The 19,307-nt window shown below is 39.9% G+C and overlaps 1 protein-coding gene across 4 annotated transcripts in view; it reads right to left on the reverse strand.

Moving 5' to 3' along the window:
* VPS13D (vacuolar protein sorting 13 homolog D) overlaps window positions 1-19,307 on the reverse strand; it is a 104,527-nt gene that overhangs the window by 22,607 nt on the left and 62,613 nt on the right. For all 4 annotated transcript variants that reach the window (XM_064730928.1, XM_064730926.1, XM_064730927.1 and 1 more), the window contains 4 exons: window positions 17,757-17,905; window positions 14,598-14,732; window positions 14,090-14,257; window positions 900-1,032 (listed from right to left, as the gene is read on the reverse strand). In XM_064730928.1, coding sequence (XP_064586998.1) covers window positions 900-1,032; window positions 14,090-14,257; window positions 14,598-14,732; window positions 17,757-17,905 — 585 coding nt within the window. The remainder of the gene's footprint in view (window positions 1-899; window positions 1,033-14,089; window positions 14,258-14,597; window positions 14,733-17,756; window positions 17,906-19,307) is intronic.

A 19,307-nucleotide genomic window follows, 5' to 3' on the forward strand; every position in this document is an offset into this window, starting at 1 on the left:
CATGAGTGTGAGAGGAACCTTTCATGATTCATTTCACACCTACACAGTGTCTCTGTGTGACCAAAGCAAAAGGACTTTTCTCAGCACAGAAAAGATCCTCTTTTAGTCAAAGCCAAATCAGCTTTGCACAGGCTGCAACAGTTACATTTAACATTTAAATAACTGAGCCAAGATGATGCAAAATATAAATATTTGATTTAAACTTGGCTTGTATTGATTTAACCTTCTTCAAGAGATAAATCATGAACTAAATCGATGTGAAGTTCTGGCCAAATTAAAACTAGTTCACTACCCTTTACACAAATAAATGTCTCCAGTTCCTAGTACTCTGAAAAAACCCACAAAATAACCCAACTGGTGAAATGTAACTTTAAACTGATGTACTGATTCCAAGGAAACTCAGGTTCCTGGAACTAAAAGCAAATATAAGAAAGCTATAACCCAGTCATACTAATTTTTTTTTAATGTCTGGCCCTCAAAAAAAAAAGTTTCTGTGGGTATTTCATGTCTCTACAAAGAAATGGATACTTTGGATGAACTTTCTTTGTAATTCTCATTTTAATTTGAAAAAGAAGCTTTTACTTACATGTGAAAAACTCTGATTATTAAATGTAGTTTCTGTTAGTAGTATTAAATGTATTTTCTGTATACATTTAATAGTATACTTTAATTTAATACTACATTTTAGAGTATTAAATGTAATTTCTGTAGGTTCTGACCTGAAGACCAAAGAATGCCCCCACCCTGACCTGCCAGCATAAAGCTGAAAAGCAGAAATTCAAGCATAAAGCCCCTGACAGCTCCACTGCCCAGGCTCCCAGCAGTAACACCCACTGCTCTCTGCAATCTGATCATGCCATTTAGGAGAGAAATGAGTTAAAATTACAGCTAAGGGTTACCATGTGCAAGTCCATGGATTCCAGCCACCAGGTGCTCTCCACTGGTTGCAGCGTGGTACCGGATGTATTCCCGCTCTGTCTGGTGCCTGTTATCCATCATCTTCCCCAAACCATCTGACAGAGTCCCAGCAAACTGCAAGAGAAGATCATTTCTGTTACTGGAAGAACAGAAGCGGTTTCTCCTCAGTAAATTCACTGCAGAAAATTCCTGGATCCTACTTGAGAAATGCACAATTATACAACTCATTTTGATACACAACAGAATCCATCCAATCCTTCTGCCATGGAGAAAGCTCAGAATTGTATCAGCAGGTGCAACTGGAATGCTGAGGTGACAAAGAGGTAGCCCAGCTACTGTGGCCAATCCAAACCAAATCAAATCTGTGAAAGAGCAAATCTGAGAGCAAGAAAGAGCAAGTCTGTACCAAAAGCGGTGCCCATGACCCAACTGCAACCCCTCAAAACCTAAAAATAAATGTTATTTAGATATAAAGCTTTTCCTCTGCAAAGATATGTGCAAAGCCTCAAGGTAAATATGCCTGTCATGAAACTATTTCTAAGATTTCTCAGAGCTAATTAAATTCTTTTCAGTAACTCAGGGTAGAAGTGGCTGTGTTGTAGGAGTGGGAGCCAGGCCACACTCATGCACAATGTGGGGAGATCCCTGACAGGATTCCCAGCTGTGCTGAAGTGTTGTCCTGGTTTAAAGGACAGATATCTACCAAGGAAGGCAGGAATTGGAGAATGCAACACCTCCTTCCCTCCAAATTATTATAACTTTGAAATGACTGGACTTTCAGGAAAAGATATAGTATACTAGCATATCTTTTGCCTTTCATTATCATTTCTTAGGCAACAAATGGGAGAAAATTCCCTGAGGGAAAAAAAAAATAAATCCTAACCTCCAGCAAGTGTCCACAGGTACCAAACCAAAGGCTCAGGGGAACCCTGAGTGTGTGTGGAGCATTTTGAGTCCTTACACTTACCTTGAAAAGTGTGGGGGAGGACAGGAGACATGCTCATGGATTAAAGGGAACATTATGTCCAAACAGGATTTGTTCTGAGAACTCTGATCATTGCTGTGAGCAAGTCAATGAGAAAGCACCAAATAAAAATGATCTGTTGTGATCTGCTGACCTTTAGTCTCATGTAATCAGATAGAAACCAGAAGCTTGGTGGATGTAGGGAAGGAAGAAAAGGAGACAAAAAACCTGAAACCTTGCCTTGTATTCAGGATATTATTAGAGAAAAGGGCTCCTAGGAGGAATTTTCCTGGAATACTCTCCAAAAACGATCCGGTTTTTGATTATGTGTAATTGGACACTTCTTGTACCACTATCAACTATCAGCACTTGTATTTCCTTTCAAGAAATGAACAGCCTTCATCCTCTCCACCCCTGTGAAGATCATTTAAAGCTTTGCTGTGTGTTTGACAGGGGCTGGGGAATGGAGCAGGTGCCCCAGGAATGTCAGAGGCACTCAGGTGCTGATGTCCCCTGTCCTGCATGGCAACAGGACTGCAAAGGACCAGCCTGTGTCTCATGGACCATCCCCTCTGCACCCACAGCAAAACCCCTGCATGGCTCAGGTGCGCCCCACAGGACAACTGAGACCTGCTGGGAAACCCTGATACACTGAATATTAAAAAAGAACCAGACAAACAGTTCATTTATGGGCCCAGTGCCACAATGAAGTTCCCCTCCTTTCTCTGCTATTTCTTCTAAGGCTGTGTTTCTTTTTCACTAATGACACAATGTCCTGGTTTGAAACACTCATTTTCAGCTTAAAGACAAACCAGTCCAGTGGCTCCAATTATCTAAACAAATAGATTTTAACAACAGGGATGAAAATGAAATCCCATGACCTTTCTTGTGACTTCATCATATGGAGACTAAACAGTGATCATGGACTGAGATACTTCTGACCTTGGTATGAACTTAATGCAGATGTTATTTAAAAAAAAAAAATTAGCCCAGAAATACAAACTGACCTGAAGCTATCTATGAACTGTGCTTAAGGTTAGGGCTTTTTCCTAGAAAAATACTTTGCTTTTGTGGATTAGAGTAGTTGCTATAAAGACTGAAAGGCTCAACAGGTCTTCAAAATTCAAACCTCATTACAGAATCTCAAGACCTGAAAATGCTTTTTCAAGAACATGTTTTAGAAGTTACAGTAGTGCATGACTGGGCAATCAGCCTGAAGGAATAAACCAACTTATTGATGAGAACTGGTAATCTCTCTTTACAGCTTTCCCCCCACCTGCACCCACACTTTCCAGCTCCAATACCCCAGCTCTTCCTGTGAATACAATCCAGTCTTTCCTCAAATATTCCTTCCTCCATTACACAGAATCTGACACCTCATTGTCAATAGTAATCCTGTTTATATGTAGACAGAATTTTAATGTAATTGTGTATTTTTCTTAGTAAGGAGGAAAAAGAAAAAAAATCCCACGCACATAGTTTAAAAGTCAAACTCCATTAGCTGTAAACCCAAAGCTAAACAGGGACATTTTTGTTTGTGTTATTTAGAAAATAGCACTAAATTATAGATGTAAGCAAAACAATTTAAGGATTTTAACGTACCAAACGTACCATGAAGTGTTTCCATTCTGCCCTGACTCAGGTGACAAAATCCGAACTCAGCACACGTTAGTTACAAAATGTAAACTTCATGGTGAATTGTTGAATTACATTTTGAAGCAGCTCCTTCTCCCCCTGCCCTGGGACTGTTTGTTTCCTGGCCTCATCTAACACAGCCTGCAGCCAGACCTTTGTCAGCATCTGCTCCATGAGCAAACCAAGGGGATCCTCAGTGAGCAGTGAGAGGGCCCCTCCTCAGCCATTTCTTGCTCTCCAGTGCAGAGTTTGCCAGTTAGAGGTGAAATGCCAGAAAAGATAAAAAAAGGGGATGTTCCACAGGTATCAGGAAGGGCTGCTAGGAAATGGGGCAGCTGTGTGAGGTTTAGACTGGTATTTGAATAAAGGGTCAGACTGTGGGGTCAGAGTTACCCTGACTCCCGATCCGAGTCACCCCTACATCCATCCTCATCACCCACTACAGGTGACACCACCTGAGTGAAACAAATACCTGCTGGGGATCACAATCTGACACTGCTTTTTATCAGAAAGACTTACCCTGAAATGGTTTTTGAAGTCTGTTGCAGTTAATAGGATTGTATCTACCTATACAATATGGAAATTAAAGATTTCTAACATTAAAACCCCACAACTAACAAAACACCTGCACAACACCTCCAGCTCAGTCTATCTAGGTTATATAATCACTGTATAGAGAACAAGTTCCTCAGCTGTTACCTCATGATCAGAAACCTAAGCAAGCATTAGAAATGGAGCATAAGAAATGGAATTTAAGGAGTTTAAGTCCAGCTTAAGCTCTGAAGGGAGATTTAAACAAGCTGAAGCACAAAGGCAGACTTACCTTTGCCCCCTATGAGTTTTGCTTTTAGATGCCTCTTTTGGGGAGTGCAATATCAGCTGCTGAGGCTGAGGGTTTAAAACTTGTGAAAGAGCAGAGATGGTGCCTTATTGAGCTGTTAACCCAATCACACGGCAAACAGGCTCCAGATAAATGAAGGTGACACCAAAAGTGTGACCCACCCTTGTCTTCCTCAGCTTTTGTTAATAAGGTGTGACCTGGGAACTTCAAAGCTTACTCAGGACCATGTAAATGCCAACATAACCAAACACAACAGTCTGTGAACAAACATGAAACTAATCAAGGGACTTGTAAATATCAGCTCCCTCTTCTCTACCCTAATTTTCATGATTTCTTTGTCTACTTGCTGATGAAAAAGAAAAATAAAAATTAGTCACTTGGTGATTTATCTCTGCATTCTTCTCATTTCAGATACCCTGTGCCTTGAAACAGAACTGCACCATAATACATTAGTGTCAGCTAAGGGAAGTTACCTGCTTCTAGGGCAAAATGCTCCTGATGTTTCTGGATGAAGCCAATCTGCACAAGGCACATGCAGAAATGGGTATTTTACTTGGCAACTTGGCCTCTCCAAACAGAGGGGAATAGGAGCCTTCCAGACTACTCACTAAAAGCTCTGTCATTTCATGTACTTAAAATATTTCAACTTATCATCAGGATGTATTGTTTAGTGCTTTGCCAGAAGGAGAACCTCTCCTAACAGCCCCAGGCAGCTGAGCATTTGTGCACCTCCACTGACAGATACCCCCTGCCTCCTCTCACCCTGTCTGTCCCCAGAGCACATGGCTCTTCCTGCACTTTCCTTCTCCACAGGGACACTGATCTTTTCTTCCAGATCTACACTCTAAAGACCCTTGGATCCCTGGTTTCCATCCCACACCAGTCCATGCATGATATGAAGCTACTGACTGACATACAGAGAATAACCCCCACTGCACTTCAGCCTAGCTGCTGGAACACAAACTCATCCTCCTGAGGAAGGTGAAATCTGACATTTTCCCCAAATCCCAGGACATTGTGCTACTGTGCACACTATGTTTGGATGAGCAAGCTAAACCACTCTCAGCCCTCCACAACCATTGAAGATGTTTCTGCATTTCTGCAAGCCTGGGCCATGCTGGGCTCAGCCTCCTCCTCTGCAGGCTCAGTAAATCAATGATTCATCATTTCTTGTTTTACATTTACACAGTGTCAACAATCAATACCAACCATTCACCAAGATCTGCAAAAGCAGATGAAATACTATCTGTACAAGAAACTGATTTATTCGTCTTTGGGGTTACTTGGTCTTTTGTTTTTCTTTTTAAAGGCACAAAAATTAAGGAAGTTTTACCACAAAAACCTTTTACCACTGACTACATATCCCTTGCTGTTTCAAGCAATAGAAGAAAAACAAAACCACCCATATACAGTGTTTGTGAACCAAAGCTGGTGCCAAACAATTAAGGCTTATGGGGCACAAAAAGAATTCAAAGCAAATGAAAACTCGACTTTGGACTGCATGTTCCCTCTAAGCCAGATGCATGAAGCACACAGCATGGAAATAAGTTTTAAGTAATCTTTTAAAGTCTTTTTAAGCTCTTGGCAGTGCCTGGTTCTCTAAGGACATCCCAAAAGGATAAATACACAATTATGACCTGAGTCCAAACATTCCATTGTAATTCTAGCATCAGAGAACGGTACATCTACAAATATTATTGACTGAGCAAAGCAGAACATTCCAAGATGGAATGTTAAGGGAGAAAGTGATGAAATTAAATGTAGATCACTTAAAATTTCTGTGCAAACCTCACAATGAACTGTGTTTAAAAAAGAAACCAAAGGGTTTATTTGGTTCTTATCTTTGCTTTGCAGAACTCATTTAGGAAGGAGTTCAATCCTTCATGGTCATTTGTGTTGTAGCAACATCATTAAAAATCACTTTTATTCCTACAACTCTGTAACCTGTTAAAGGTATTTTAGAGGAAGCCAATTTTTATGCTGATGTCTGGTTTTATGCTGATATCTGATAAATTATAACAGTTACAAATCAAGCATTTGCCTATGGAGGCAAAAAATCCTCACAATGTACATGTTCCAGGCTAAGGAGACAAATGTATATGCTGTTAGGATTTGTGGTTAAAAAAGGTCATCCTCAAATCTTGCTGCTATTCTTTGCAAAGTGCAAAAATCAAAAAGCCCTGCCAGATTCTTGGATATACACAAGCACTGGGTGCAGTGGGACAGATAAAGCTGTCCAGTAAATTCTGCAGCCTAAATTCCCCTGCTTTTACTGCAATGTCTCAGGATTGATATGTAATATAGTTCTGTGACTTACCGTAAAAATAACTTTTAGAGCAGCTTCTTGGCTCATCAGTACACACACTGTTATAGAGTGGAAGCAGTATATATCCAATTTTACACATTAGCTATCAGGAGGCACAGACAACAAAGGTTCCTTGCTTTCTATCACTGTGGTCAATGGTGTGTTATACTGGGACTAAAAAGTAAAATGCCTTTATTTGAAAACATAACAGGTGTGTGTTTGTCAGGTTTCAAATGAAGCTGTTCCCCAAAGTACTTTTGCAATGTCTTTGGTCAGTCTCTTAAGAATTACTTGGGGCAGGGTAGTCTCTAAGAATTACTATTTCAGCAGGGAAGATGATTGTGAATTTAGTTATATTTATTTACTCTAGACTTTTGCACTTTCCTTGACACATCAAGACAGACCAAGCCAACTCTTCAATCCAGTCCTAACCAGAAAGGACAGTTCAGGCTGAGCCTCCAAGGCTTTTACAACCCAGCCAAGCCGTGCAGACAGAAACGAGTCCTGGCACTCTGAACAGCACCAACACACTCTTAATTTAGAAAACACCAAATCAGCAAAAAGCCATAATCAGCTTCTCATTTTCAGAGCAACATAAACTTTGACCCTCTCCAAATTACCGACAACCACGAGGAGCCGCCGGCTTTTCCTACTGAACAAACACCATTCCTTGAGATTCCCCACCCCTATTTAATGTCACACCGGCCAAAGTAAAGCAGCTTTAATTAGCTCACATCCCATCGTTAACCCAGCTTCCTAATGCATGCTGACAGGGGCTGCCGGCGGCCCGGGGACCCCCGATGGGCCGGCTGGAGGAGCCCGATGGGCCGGGGGTCCCCGGGGAGCGCAGCAGCAGCAGCAGCAGCAGCAGGTGCCCGCTGGCAATAGTTTTGTGTTACAAGGGCTTGAATGAGTGATCCCTGCAGGAACCGCCGGCTGTTTTCACAGACACACAAAGGCAGTCAAAAGTCCACAGCGTGAACTTGGAATGACCCCAATTGCGGAGTCACTGGCGGGTTCATCTGGAGGACAACTGTGCTTTATTAAACAACTAATACTCTTAACAGATAATTCCCCTCCCCCCGGCCTTAACTCTTAGCAAACCTGAAGCTCTTCATGTTTGTTTATTTTTTGGGAATGGAATTATTTGTCCTCCTTCCCCCCCCCTTCCTTAAACCCCTCAATACACTGAAAATCAGAGAAAAAGCCTCAAGAGATCCAGTACCTTGAGTTAATAGGTAACAACAAAGAGAGAGCACTTTAGGTTTGGTTTTAACATCATCTTTACCAGCTCTCTTGATTTTGATTTCCAAAAGCATTTCCATCTGCACTAACTGCAGCACTTCGGCTCTTTCCAGACAATTTCTTTTTCTGCCATGACCACCTGTGACCACACTTGGGATCTGAAAGAACCTCCTGTTTAAAAACTAACAGGCTTTCCATGTTTCTAGATATTTTGAAGGAAAGGCCATGCAAGCACATTAATTGGACCTGCCATCCTGTGTGTGTGCAAATAGTGAACATCTCTGAGCTGTGTACAGCTTGCCCTTCTCCCCTGCACACAGAAACACAATTTTCACTCCTCATGGATACACAGCTAAGGAGCTTCAAGTTTAAGTCTGTACTATTTAATATTCTACTCAACCCCACAACTTTAAATACACAGTAGGGAGGTGCAGTCAGCCATTAATCAAGACTGAAATGATGAATTTCAAACCCACACCTCATTTTTTCTCCTTCAGATGCTAATGGTGATATATGGGATAGATGTGCCTGTCTGCCTGACATGTAACCCCTCAAAAACTGCAGGTTAAAACTAAATTTCATTTCATTTCTGATAAATGCATATTTCCAGTGTCACAGTTTATGACTTGGCAACTCTTTGCATACCTCATTTTAAATTCTCCTTTGCTCACTGAATTCTCCAATGAGTCAGCAAAACAGGAACAGTACATTTTATTTTACAGGAAAATCAGCTGATAAACCTCTTTGAAATGAAGCTCTAGAGCTGGTGTAAAACCTGAAACTCTCTTTAATCTCTTTTTTTCAGTTGTCAGTGGTCACCTGTACATTCCTCTATCCAGCTGTGCATCTCCATGTGTGCAGTTGCTGCATTGTTACAGGACTCTCATGGTCAATTGAGCAATTTCTCCTGGGTAAGGCTCATCCAATGTGGAGTTTGCTTTGCAATGGGGTACATTTAGGATATTAAGTCCACATTAAACCAGTTCTTCCCACAGAATATATGTGTTCAATCTACTTATACCCATTTCTCCACATAAAAATACACTGGAGTAAAGTGTTCACTTTGTGCAAGAAAGGCTGAATTTAAACCAAATTGAGAAGAAAACTTTTAACCTAGATGCTGGCCACACACGTTTCATCCCATGGTACAAATGAAAACCAGGAAGAAATGCTTCAAACTTCTCAAAGATGATCCTTTATCCCAAAACCTCTTTCAAAGATACCAGTTACAGATACCAGATGTTGTGCACATTAAAACTGACACTTTCCATGGCTTTTGATTGCCACTAATTGGTCATAAAACTTGTTGCCTTTTCAAACTGGCAGGAAATGGGGAAATGGCCTCATTTGAAATATCCCTCATGTACTCAGCATTTTTGCCTGGGAATTTCAATTGCTTTCCACCTCATAATTGACACATTTTGATAGAGATTCTCACTGCTCATGTGAAGCTGCAAATCTGTGGATGAAATGCAAGTTAAACTGAAGATGATCTGCAGTGCCACCTGCACAGGCTGCAGCAGCCTCTATGCTACACTGGGAAAGATAAAGATTACATGGAAGAAAACACAAAAAAAGCTACATTTGACCCAAACTGTATAAATCACAGCTGGAATACAAAAAATTACAGTAAATCCCACTATTTCAATGCCTCAACTACCCTTTGTAAGGGATGACTGCCAGCTTTCCTGAAGGAAAACACAAATTCTAATCTGTAAGGTTGCCCAGGAAGATGAAATGTATTCTGGCCTTGCTCACCTTTATCCAGTGAGGCTGACACTAACCACACACATTCTGCTCTCAGGAGTTAAGGAAAAGAGCAAGGAATCAAACAAACACCATGGAAATATAGAGTGGTAGGACACTCAGCAAACTCAGAACCCAAAAACCACCATGACCTTTCTACAACATAATTTGATGATTTTGTTTAAGACTCTACTGAGGAAAACACCACCATGTATTTCTATTTCTTTCTCAGGCTTCAGATACAAAGGCTTTTGTTAGAAGTTCCCTGACACAAAGCTATGATTTTATTTTCAGCTACTTCCTTGGCATTTTGATGTTGCTAGAGCCCAGCTGCAGTTAGTCCCAAGATGGGAGAATGGTAGTTGTTCTTGCTTTTGAATGAAAGAGGAGTGATTAATTAAGTGAACAAAAAACCACTTTAAACAAAAGGGAATCATCAGCTTTGATTGTTTTAGAAACCTTTCTGTCTGGTTTTGGGTAGAGCCTGCTCAAACTGGACCTTCCTTCTGTGCTCTGGTACGGCCACTTCTCATTGTATTTGCTGCCAACTTTGTTAAACTTAACATTCATGCAAGTCAAACACATATTCAAGATTTGTTTTTAAATAATCCCTTTATTACTTCCTCTTTATTTTCCATTCAGTTATCTTTATCTTCCTGTCACTGCCAACCACTTGAGATTCTGCTTTGATTTATCTTACAAGGAGGGTTAAAACTTCCATTTCTCTTTGTGGTGCTTTCATGAAGGGTTAAAACTTCCACTTCCCTTTGTGTTGCTTTCATGCTCCAGTTCTACAAACACCTCCAGGCCAAACACTCACCTGGAGCATCCTTACTGCTCTTAAAGCTTTCTTATCTGGTTCTAACACCTCACCTCTTTTCCTATCTCTGCCATCAGTCTGAACTCACCTGAAATAAACAGATGGAATGAAAATCCAGGGCAGAAAGGTTCATCAGCCATAAAAGAAAACAGACACTCAAATGCAATTTGCTGCAACTCTGCTCTAGGGAAGTTTTGGCATCTCAGGTGCCTCCTTCTGGAAGGAAGCCTGGCTCCCAGAACCCTGCATGCTCCCCAAAAACCAACAGGGCAATGCAGCTCTGACTGATGGCTTTACCTTTCCTTAGGAAGCCTAATTAATATAGAAACTTCAAAGTTCAAGATGAAAATTAAGCTCTTTCATGAAGTCCATGACATTCTTTTTCTCAAGAGGAAGGGAGGTACACACCAATTATTTCCATCCTATATCCCATGACCTAACAGAGTCTTAACAGCTACACTACTATCTGCTCATAATTCCTAAGATAAGAGAATTTATGGTAGAGAGAAATCAGAGACATTAAATACAGTATTGACAAGCTGTGAATCTTTTCAATCCTTTACCCCCACTGTGTCAGCATAACACCTATTTGCCAGTAACAGATACAACCACACTTATTTTCCATTTGGAGAACACAAGCTACAGAACAGTTTTGTTCAGCTGCTAATTCAGTGTTCAATATTCATTTCTAATTGAAACACCTCTGAAACAGGGGAAATTTAGGATTTAGTTCTATCATGCCTAACGGGGGAAATAAAAAAAAGTGTGGATGCCAAGAATGTGAGACATTTCCACGCATATGGCAACTATAGAAGGCTCCATTCAGAGGGAATGTAATTCCCTCTGGTGTCTATATTTAGGATCAAAGAACTTTTTAAAATACAGAACTTGGAATCTCCAAGGGATAAAAACTACAAAACTGTCTGGAGTGAACTTTATTTAACCTAAGGTTTTGTGCCAATTTAAATACACTGCAGCTCTCCACTTGAAAGAAGGCATTACCCACTGCATGCTCTGAAATGCATGGAAAAGCCATTACAGGGATAATCAGCACAACTATAAAATAGAAAAGCAATAAAATGACAAAACCAGATACAACTCCTATAGCTTACTTCTCGATTCACTTGAGCAGTGGTACTTTAAAAGCCATGATTACAGTATTACTCTTTGTTTATCTATCTACTCACACCTCAATAGCTAACTCATCTTAAAATCTAGGATAGATTTTTATTTTAGACACTTCATAAGTCAGGTAGTCAGACAATCAAAATGGAGATTTTTTCCAGCCCTCAGTGCCTGTGCAGGACACAGGTTTCTCTAAGTTTTGGCTGCTTTAGTTACCAGATCCACAGAATTAGCTGCAAAGACAAGAGGCCTCTGTGGCACAGCTGAACCAGGTGAAAATTTATGCAGTGAAAATATACTTTAAAATACCTTCCTGGAGCACCAACAGCAAGATGAAAACGACCTATTGTTTCAGTTTTGTTTCTCTTGACTAACTCAAATTGTTTTTTCTCTCCACATAATTTTCTTTACCAATGCTTTACATATACTAGACACACTCATAAGGTACAAAGAAGGTAGAACAGAAAATAAAAGACAAATTTCTGTGTTGTACCATGAACATAACATATCCCAAACTGAACTTGAAATGCCAATTTTTTTATCCTGTGGACATTCCTGGCTTAGTTTTCAAGTAGATTTAAATGCCTGAAAGCAGTGCAACACACAAGGAAGAATTCAACCTGACTATTTGAGCCTTTTGTACCATTGTCTTCTATGCAGCAGAATTAAGATTCAACCTTTGGAAAGAGGATTAATCAAGGAGCTCCACAATGTACTACTAAACCTTTTTAAGTTATGGATTTCTCTCCTTGTTCCAAAAGGACAAATACATAAACCATGTAGAAATCTTGGAAAAGGGAACTGTGTGAGACTTGCATCACAGAGCCATTTCTGATATATCAAGGAGAAAGAAAAAATACCTGGGAAGACAAATAAATAGTACATGGGGTGATTTTCAAAGGTATAAATGGGAAGCAGGCACTCAGCTCCTGTTGAATTTTGAAAGGAGTTCAGCATCCAACTGCCCTTCAGCCTTTGAAAATCTTCCTTCACAAAGCCCTTGGTTACAAATGACTGCAAAGTTCAAAGAATGACCTTGCCCTTGTGGGAAACAGAGGAAGGCTCGTGCCTTTTAAAGGAAGATTTATGAGACTGTGGCTGCAGATGTGACTGCAATGAGGAAACACCACTTTGTGGAAAGGAAACTCTAAAGAAACACACTCCATTGGGTGGAGGGGATGGGTCAGCAGAGAGCACAGCCACGAGGACACAGCATGGACAGAAGGACTCATCTGCACACAGACCCAGCTGCCTTGCAGAAGCTCAGCAAGTCTTCTACCAGACTGCTTGGATTTGCAGTGCTGAGATTCACAGCAGCACCCACCAGGAGATTAAGGCAGGAATATCAACCTAGAATTTTCTTTGAGTTTCTTGAAATTGTGCAAAATAAGCTAATGCTGCAATCAAGGTAATTATGACAGAGAATGTGCTTGTCATCTTTGCTCATGGCTCAGCTCTCTGGGTCAGATCCAGCTCTGCACTTGGTGATGGACTAGGTTTGATAATGATAGTCTTGACCTCTCTGTAATTATCCAGGCTCTGCATTTCACATCTTCTGAATTACCTTTTTTCACTAAGGAAGGGAAAAATCAGATTGCCTTGTATACAAATAAGTGGGAAAAGTTATTAAAAGATGAAGCATGACAATACACATAAAATTACCTGTTAGGAAAATGAGAAAAACAGAAAGTAAAGAATTTTTACAAAACCAAACTTACCAACATGTCCTTGTGTCAAAAACATATTATTTTAGTTGTATCCATGAAAGGACTCATGCTGACACACCATGTATGTAACAAAACATTTCAAGAACATGTTTGCTAACTACCAAGTACAGCACCAACCATGATCCAAACTACTTTGTGTTTCTGACTCCTGCCTCAGATCATCCCTCTCTTGGGCACTAAATGCAGTTATTTTCACTGATATAATTGAATTCCTTCAGCTGTTATCAGGAAGGACAAAAGAATGTTCACCATGCAGAGACTTTGGAAATAAATTACAGATAAATACAGAGCAATCTGGAAATTCTTTAGTTTGTTGCTATGTGGCACAAAACCCCCAAAGCTCAAGTGTCAGCATAATAATTGCTGTTCACATCAGCTTAATAATTTCTTAAAAATAACAACTAACAACTCCTGTTATACTAAATAACCCCTTAAATACCCCATCTTTCTCTAGTGCTCTCTCTCTAGATAGATTATATACATTATTAACACAGCTTTGTTCATTTGCATGTAGAAGCAAATTATTTCTCCCTGTGGGTAGCTGTTGATTTAACTTGCAGGTATCTGTACAGCAGTAATAGGGCTTTGAGTGCTTCCTCACTCCTGTTATCCCTGGGATGTATAGAAAGCATTTAAGAAAAACAAAATCTACACTTCAAATGCCATTTTTACAAAACAAAGATCAAGCAATTCAAGCACGGTCAATAGTTCTATTTGACTTTTTGCCTATTTTTATAGCAAACTTAAATATCACAATTTTTACCTTTGCAGCAGAGTTTGATACTCCATGAGTGACATTTCTGATGAGGCCACCCACATTGCCATACTTTATAAGTCCAGTGACACCTTCTGAAACATCATTCAGCAGGCCCATAGGGTTGCCAAGGAAATCCACAGACCCTAGAATGCTTGCTGCCTGACTCAGAAGCTCCTGGAAAATCAAGAGGAAGAATGAAATATTTCTTATGGATCACATTTACACCAGCAAGGTTGAGAGGAAAAAAAAAATCCCACCCACAACAGAAGCTTATGCCAACCCAGGTGGGTTTATGAGAGAAATCAACACACAAATACCAGTCAAATTAACAACAATTTCATCTTAAAATGCAGTGTATTCTTAGATTTCTTCTGGGATACTACTTCTCCATAGACAAAGAAGCCACACAGCACTAACACTTGATAGTCAGGAAAGAGTTCCCACATCCCCAGTGAGAACTCCTCAACCAAGAGAAGCTCAGCCTTTGCCACAACATCATCTCAGCCACACTGACCTCCTGGAAGTGCTTCAGGATGTCATTAATGATGAACTCCTGGGTTTCATAGGGATGGACCCGAGTGAAAGGATCCAGATTAATCACAGCATCTTCAAATCGGATCAGAGGGAAGCCCAGGGTGCTTTTCAATGCCTGAGGAAATAAAAGATATTGTCACTGTAATTCTTCTCTCTGCTTCTCATTCACAGCATCCTTTCAATGGGTAACAAACCAAAATTCTGTGAAGCTGCTGGAGTTCTCAGCACTGCAGTGTGGACACTGATATAGAGAGCAGTCACCCACAAACCTTTCAATTCCAAGCTTCTGAGCACTGCATTTCTTCAATAACTCAAGAGTCACTAACTTCTCAATGCAATCTGCTTCCCACACTTGATAGGAATATTTCAAACCAAAGTATGTCTAAAATTCTATATACACCTTGGCTATATTGTTCTAATGTTCAATTAAACTCCAACCCTAAATGAATTTTCTTGACAAAACTGGCTATTTTCCACCCTGCTGAACTTCTGTGAAGGGATTAAGTGTCAGGATGAGCTGGAATAACATACATAATTTCCTGTAAGCCTGAGGCTCATTTCTTAACATTATGTGGTCTAAAAAAATTCTTTAAACTAGCATTTCCCATTATTTTTCAAGGAAGAAAACTAAGATTGCAATTAGTTCATAGGCCATCTGTACTTTGTACAATTTATACATAAAAAACACAGTTAAGGTGGACAGGCTATACATCCAAATAGAGACACACATAAATAAAATAATTTGGAAAAAAATATAAGAAAACTAATTTTTCAAGACTGAAAGAGGACCCTTCTTCTTCAGGTCTTGATAATGGCATCTGCACACTCACCAGCATCAGACACTGAAGAAGGCAAGAAGCTTCAGGCTGATGTTTTATCTTTACACATTAACCACCAAAGCTGCCTGCTCTAAGGAACACGAGTTTTTGTGCCATCTGCAGGCAATTAAGGCAAGTTACAGGTCTGAGTTAAGTTTGTGTGTAAGAAAAGAGCTATTTATTTTTTCAGTAAATGGATGGCCAACCAGAATAGTCCTCATTATTCACTTGGGTAGGAAGTAATTTCCTGTTTAACTATCAGATATTATATAAGACAACTTTGTTAATACTGGTACCTAATAAAAATAATCTGTCTACACCAAATTACCAGACAGCCATGTCCAAGCCAGAAACATTAGAGGTAGTTAGAAAAACTTCCACAAAGGCTCTACTGTGATTATTCTCTCCCTCCTACCCTGAACTCTCCTGGGCTACAGAACTGAATTGAACTCTTTCTGTGAAAGTCAATATACAGAATATGCAGGGACTGTTAGCATTATGGAGAAAAATGTATATGCCAAGTTTTTTCTTGGGAAAGCTGCCAAGATGGATCCATGTGCAATCCTATACCAAGGGTGGTAGAAATCCAAACAGAACAGTGCACAGTGCTGGGTTCTTAAAGGCACTCACCACCAGCTCTGCTTCCTCAGCCTGCATTTCAAATAATGCAATTACAAGGGTATTCATGTTGAAGCTGAAGTGCAACTACATATTCACTACAGGGCTGCTGTTACTGAGCAGTAAGGAACATCACAGCCAAGGAATATTCTAGCTAGGAACATCACAGCCAAGGAATATTCTAGCTAGGAACATCACAGCCAAGGAATATTCTAGCTAGGAATATCACAGCTAAGGAATATTCTAGCTAGGAACATCATAGGCAAGGAATATTCTAGCTAGGAATATCACAGCCAAGGAATATTCTAGCTAGGAACATCTCAGCCAAGGAATATTCTAGCTAGGAACATCACAGCCAAGGAATATTCTAGCTAGGAACATCTCAGCCAAGGAATATTCTAGCTAGGAATATCACAGCTAAGGAATATTCTAGCTAGGAACATCACAGCCAAGGAATATTCTAGCTAGGAACTCATAGCAAGGAATATCTAGCTAGGAATATCCAGCTAAGGAATATTCTAGCTAGGAATATCACAGCCAAGGAATATTCTAGCTAGGAACATCATAGGCAAGGAATATTCTAGCTAGGAATATCACAGCCAAGGAATATTCTAGCTAGGAACATCTCAGCCAAGGAATATTCTAGCTAGGAACATCACAGCTAAGGAATATTCTAGCTAGGAACATCACAGCCAAGGAATATTCTAGCTAGGAACATCACAGCCAAGGAATATTCTAGCTAGGAATATCTCAGCCAAGGAATACCCCAACTAGCTGTTGAATTGTCCTTGGCACAAGGATTCAGTAAAAAGAATACAACAATGTAGGACTGGTGATTTTCTGGATCATCTGGGTAAGACTCCATGACAGACATTCATTACACAACACTAAATTTCTTTAGAAGTTTACTCATCATGATGTCCTTAACATCAAGGACAGAAAAGCTCAGTTGGTGTCTCAGTTTTGGCTTTTTTAAAGGCAGCAGCTCAGTTCCTCCACAATGAGGAGGGTTTTTTATGGTTTGGGTGGTTGGTTTTAACTCTTCCACCTTGGAGGGAAGTAGTTTATTAGCTCAGAGAGAACTGAATGTTAAATTAATCATTTTTGAAGTGGCAACTGACTGCTGCCACTTGATTGTGTCCAGGAAGGTCCTAACACAAAATTTGGGAACACTGGGTGAGATTATGTTCTGGCCATAATCTGGAATCCCTGGTTCACTCCCCAGCTGTGCCAGATTTATGACCACATGAAAAAGACCAGACTTCCCACTGATTTTAAGTTCATACTCAATCTCAGTTCACTTGAATTTTCAACTATATTGCACAGTCCTCATGCAAATTCTTCAATTCCAATGAAACAACATTTTTTGGATGAAAACACTCAGAGTTGTCCTGTATTTGTATAAGAAGTTGAATAACTCTTTTAAGACAGTAAATTCCCTTTAAGCTTTTACACTTCCATCATTGTAACTAAGGTCCTTTGTAAAGCAGTGAGTCATTAGGTCTGTGGCTGTGCTTCAACTGAAATTACAAAAATGAAGGACTATTACAGAAGAGACTGGAAATTATGCAAATTCAATGTCAGAAGTTGCTGGAACTTTTATTATTTTTAACTTGGATAATGCAAGAGTAAATGGAAACTGAGAGTGTTAAGTTAAAGCATCTGTTCCCCTTGGAATCCACACTGGGAATGCACTGGTGTACCTTGAGGTCCAAAGGGAGCTTGTTGGAAGTGAAGACACTCAACTTGATTTGAGGCACACTGATTTTCAGATTTTCAAAGTAGTATCGTTTTTGTGCTCCGCCTTGTTCAACAACCTTCTCATGGAGGTTTTCATCGTAATTTTCAACCTCTGCATCCAGACAAAACACAGGAATCAGAACCAGTTAAAGATAAATAAATATGGGGTTAGGAATGCACACTGTGGTAAGAGTTAACAATCCTCTGCACAAATAAAAAGTATGTGTGACTGCTGGTGGAGCCAGCAAAATTACTCATGCCTTGTGACACCAAGTTGACCTCTGAGGCTCAAGAATTTTTGTCAGATCTCTCTGCATCTCTAAAACCTGTTATTTGAGCTTTTAATCTCACTTCTAATTTCTCTTTATCAGCACAGAGAAACAAGGAGATAACACATGATTATGCAATGTTCCTACTGTGCAGTCGTGCTCTTACAATCTGTTTTCCCCTCTCTGTAATTCCTTACACAGTTAACCAGGAATATAATGTACAAAGCAAGCTTTCAAATATTCACTACAAAATATCCAACATGCCTACGTGGAAGACATCCAATAAATCAATTTACATGGAAAGTGCCTCAAATTTGGTTGACATTAATAGGTTCATGTTATTTGTAAGAGCACCTGGGTGGTGTGAGGAAGCAGGGCAAAGATGAAAGATGACCAAGCCTTATGAACTCTGACTTATGGACAATAAAACATGCTGACTAAAAATAAGAAATTTATTTTTGTTTGAATCTAGGATAACATCAGCAGACAAACTACAAAAAAATGTACAGTAAGGAAAAAAGAGCAAAAGAACAGGGTAAATCAGAACAAAGGAGAGATTAGTTAAAAGGCTAAGAGCAAAAATCTCTCCAGATGAAGAAGAAGTACGAATTTTGAGTTAAGTCTGAAAGTCCTCTGTGAAATGCAATTGTGTCATTTTTCCAGAGACAATTCAGAGGATGCTGTGGATTAGCAAGACAGAACTCTGGAGCATCATTTGTAGGCTTGGCCCCATTTGGAATCATGCCAAAAATAGTTCTTTTCCTGTGACAGTGATTATGTAACAGTACACAGGCTACTGCATAATAGAAGTGACTTTTTCAACTGCCACTCCAAAAGAAACATTTCAGAAAGTTTCCAAAGCACAGATAAACACTAAAATAGGAGGATTAGAGTAGCACCTATGAGATCAGAAGATTGAAAAGGTCTGTCTTGCCTCAGTGAATGAAAGAAAATTTACATTACAATTAAAACCAGGGGTATGGATGCCACAACAAAGGTCAGACAAAATTTTCTTGCAGTGAAGCAAGAGGAACTGCCCAAGGAACAAATTAACACAGATCTTCTAGCCCTGGGTTAAACAAACAAACTAAACAAGTCACTAAACAAAGTGGCTTGCTAAATTAACAACACAATTTCTTTTATCCCAGTTCAGATGAATGCAGACACAGAGACAGGCTGGGCTTGGGCCATCACCTGAGCTCTGCCACAGGCACAACACCATGAGCAGCTTCACAGGGGCCACTG

The sequence above is a fragment of the Zonotrichia leucophrys genome, chromosome 21 (genome assembly GCF_028769735.1).
Source record: "Zonotrichia leucophrys gambelii isolate GWCS_2022_RI chromosome 21, RI_Zleu_2.0, whole genome shotgun sequence".
Taxonomy (NCBI): domain Eukaryota; kingdom Metazoa; phylum Chordata; class Aves; order Passeriformes; family Passerellidae; genus Zonotrichia; species Zonotrichia leucophrys.